The 4,035-nt window shown below is 38.0% G+C and overlaps 1 protein-coding gene across 1 annotated transcript in view; it reads left to right on the top strand.

Moving 5' to 3' along the window:
• LOC131597126 (uncharacterized) overlaps nt 1–2,896 on the top strand; it is a 28,563-nt gene extending 25,667 nt beyond the window's left edge. Inside the window, exon 4 of the mRNA XM_058869839.1 lies at nt 2,634–2,896. Coding sequence (XP_058725822.1) covers nt 2,634–2,896 — 263 coding nt within the window. The remainder of the gene's footprint in view (nt 1–2,633) is intronic.
• Nucleotides 2,897–4,035: the final 1,139 nt, after the last annotated feature.

The raw sequence follows: 4,035 nt of genomic DNA on the forward strand, positions 1-4,035 counted from the left end.
CATTCACCAACACAACCCCGTCCATCATGTTCCTACCTGGTACAAAGGCGATTTGATTGGGGGACACCAACTTGCTAATCACCTTCTTGATTCTAGCAGTCAACACTTTTGCTATAATTTTATAAAGACTCCCTTCTTGATTCTAGCGGTCAACACTTTTATTTTTTCATTCATTTGAAAATTTAGTGGGTTAAGAATTGCCTCCCACTATTGTAATTTTATTTTTTTACATTAATTTAGATTGAATTTATAATTAAAAAATATTATATATTTTATTGATAAGATGTGATTTTGTTTATTTTTAATCTAAATCTAATAGGGAAGATGACTATTACTCATGAATAAAAAATTGTAATACCTTAATAAACTATTTGTATTGAATGTGTTTGTTTATATTATATTAATTTAAATGTTTTAATTCACATTGTAAGTTGACATATTAATACTAAAGAGAATTATATTAATAATGGTATTTTTTCAATATTATGGACTGTTAGACGCTGGCCTTAGGATCTAGAGGGGGGGTGAATAGATCGTTCACAGTTTTACGGAGTTTAAACGACTTTTCAGCGGAAGTAATTCTGAATCGACTCGCGTCTATTCCGAACCACTATCGAAACGATTGTATATGTGTTTAAAAACCAGTCAAAAACTTGAGGTAAGTGATAAGAGTATACGTTGCAGAATCAAAGCGTTGCTCTTATTGAAAATCAGATTAACTTCTTGTATGATGGACAATGTTTGCAATGCAGTAAGAGTGATAGAAACAAATATACAAACACTTGGTGATAATGATCAAATTGACGGTGATTCAATATGTGATGGATTGTGATGTTTATATAAGTTCTTAATTCACAATCTTAACACTCGAATCGTTGATCAATTTGCTATTATAACCAAATATGAACAGAACGTAAATGAAAAAGTAAAAGCGACAAGAACACGATATTTGTTTAGGCAGTTCGTCGGTCGTCCTCGCTACGACTACGTCTGCCCCCAATTCCAAACTGAAATTGGGTAATCTTTCATTAATGTTGAAAGTAGTATATACAAAGAAGATAACAAAGCGATAAACCATAAACCAATTATGTCGATCCTTTGAATCTTCTTCCCCCTTAATCTTGAGTCAGATCAAGGTTATCCAAGAGCTTCACTTTGATCCCTTTCTGCAGTGTCTTCAATTCCCTCGAACCCTTGTTCTTCAATCTTCACACTCAGCCGGATCCTCGATGAAACCTCTTGATAAAAACCCCCAAGAAACACCTATCTTGGAGGACAAAACCCGCAGATTTTATTCACCAAAAACCCCACAAATCTTCACCCACTAGGAATCTTCAATTCCGTTCCATGGACGTTATCAAACTCGATCACTAACCCTCAACGCAAGAATGATTATGTGTAATTGTGTTGGAGATGACGAAGAACGAAGATGAGAAGCCTTTGTGTATCTTTCAGTCGTTGGTGTTGATTGTAATAATGAACCTTGGACAATATATATGATAGCTTAACAGTTGGAGATGAGAGAAACAGAATTTTTGACTTCTTGATCAGTTAGGTCGACCTCTTGTAGTGCTTAGGTCGACCTAGCAGAGCTTGCAGATTTTTGCTCCCAGTTAGGTCGACCTGTTTAAGGAGTAGGTCGACCAGAATCCTCTTCAGATGCATTCTGGGGACATTTTCTCAGATTAGGTCGACCTAGTTGTGGTGTAGGTCGACCTAGCAGACTGGTATGTAAATTTCATCAATTTAGGTCGACCTAGATGATGTGTGAGTCGACCTAGCAGAAGTATATGGATTTTTCTCCATTTTAGGTCGACCTGGGTTGATGGTAGGTCGACCTAACTGCTGCTTTTCTGCATTCTTCTTGTTTTGCTTGTGTTGAGTCGACCTATCTGCATAATAGATCAACCTGTTCTGTCATGAGTGATCAATGCTTGCTTTTCTTTGAGTTTTCTGCTCCCGCTTTGTTGTTTGAATGCTTATTGAGTTTGCCATGAATCAAAAACATCTTTGAGTGTAATCTTGTATTCACATTCTCCCCCTTTTTGATGATGGCAAACCAGTAGTCGAGGCTTTGGTAGTAAGTGACAAATACTCAACAAACTCAGCATCTATCTCTCAACAAAGCTCCCCCGTACACTCAGCATCTATCTCTCAACATGGCTCCCCCGTACACTCAGCATCTATCTCCCCCTTTGACAACATCAAAAAGAGAAAACAAGAGAGTAGAAGAGTAACGAGAGAAACATAAATAAAATGACATGAAAATGATAAAACAGTGAAGTTGACAATAAAATAACATAGATAAACCATAAGATACATAAGATCCAAACATGTTTAGCAGTACATTTTAACATAACAATGATCGGAGATATAAGCAAACTACAAAAGAGTGTGACAACACATAGAAATATAACATAATTATGATGAGATAAGATGCAATGATATGATGATATGATGAAGAATGCATCCTAGCGCCTGCCCCTTCTTCCTCTTCCTCTCTGAAACGTATGCGGGCGATCTTCTTCAACCTGTTCCAACAGATCCAGCACAGATAAGTTGAGAGTGTTGAAGCTTTGGCTTATGTTTGCATGACGATTCAGAGCAGTTTCTTCAAACTGATTTTGTCTTAGGACAGAGTTGGATGCAAATGTTTCAAAATCATTCTTGTGGTCTTGAATCAAGCCGTATAGCGATTGATATTGAAGTTGTTGTTCATCATATCGATCTTGTTGTAGCTGTTGCATGGTTTGGAACTGGAGCTGTTGTGATTGATATTGAAGTTGCTGTTCATTATATCTCTCTTGTTGAAGTTGTTGCATGGTCTGGAACTGGAGCTGTTGTGATTCAAAATGTTGTTGTTGTTGAAGTCGCATATTTTCAAGCATGGAGATAATGTTGGACTGATCTTGTGGAGGTGGAGCCGTGTATCCCCAAGGGATTTCTTCCTCTTGAGAAGGAACATATTGCCAATTTGGATCCGTGTCATGAGCTACATCTTCCATGGTTTGATCCTCATCATTTGCTATTTCTTGATCATTTCCCTCTTCTTCATTTCCTACAGTATGACCAAATTCAGTAGGATCATCATAGTTGTAGATAATTCTTCCGGTTCCCTTTTGTATAAGATAGTAGGTTTTCTTATTCGGATCCCAATGATATCCCATGAGAGTTAAAGTTGTTTGGGAGAAATCCTGGTTCTGTTTCATGTGCACATAAGACAACCCATCCAGTTTCATGCCAAAGTGGTTTACTATGGTTTGAATGATCGAGCCATAGCATAAAGCAGTAGTCTTTTGTTGTATCTCTTGAAACTTGGCAGTCAGAAAGTGTGGCCAGTGCACACGCGTCCTGTTTTGAATCAGGTACATTAACACAATCTCATTCCTTTCAATTCTGGAAAATCCGCCTGCTCGTGGTCGAATGACTCTTGAGATAATCCAGTTAAGGAGCCTGGGATCCCTTTTTAGGTGACCGGCTGTGATGGATTCATTTTGCTTGTCAAGAACAGCAGGATCTTTGAGAATGGATGTCATGTAAGCGACATGATCATAATTGGCCAGAAGGTCACCGTCTTCTATACGAACTTCGTCTCCCAAGAGTGTAAGACCAAAGATACTAATCCATGCTCGTTTGTCAACAATATGAGATCTTGACCCCATCTTAAACCTAAAATTACAGCCTTCCTCTCTTGTGAACCCTGCATAGAAGGCCCTAACAGTGTTCTCACAGTACGGTGTGGCACATTCCAAAAGGGGGTGAATGTTTTGATGCTTAATAAGACTAACAACATCAGGAATATGCATATTCTTAGCAACATGTTGGTTAAAGATATATTGCTTCACTACCTTCCTTTTCATTTGCCATTTTTCAAAATTATCTCTGCAATCAGGGTGAACAAGGGCTACAGCACTTACCGGTTGTGAGGATGATCCGGACGCAACTTCCTTTCCCTTTCTTGATTTTGGAGGCATGGTTGTTGATGATTTGTGAGAGAGAGAGATGATTTTGACACTTTTTGAACTTTGAGGAATT

The sequence above is a fragment of the Vicia villosa genome, linkage group LG4 (genome assembly GCF_029867415.1).
Source record: "Vicia villosa cultivar HV-30 ecotype Madison, WI linkage group LG4, Vvil1.0, whole genome shotgun sequence".
Classification (NCBI taxonomy): Eukaryota; Viridiplantae; Streptophyta; class Magnoliopsida; order Fabales; family Fabaceae; genus Vicia; species Vicia villosa.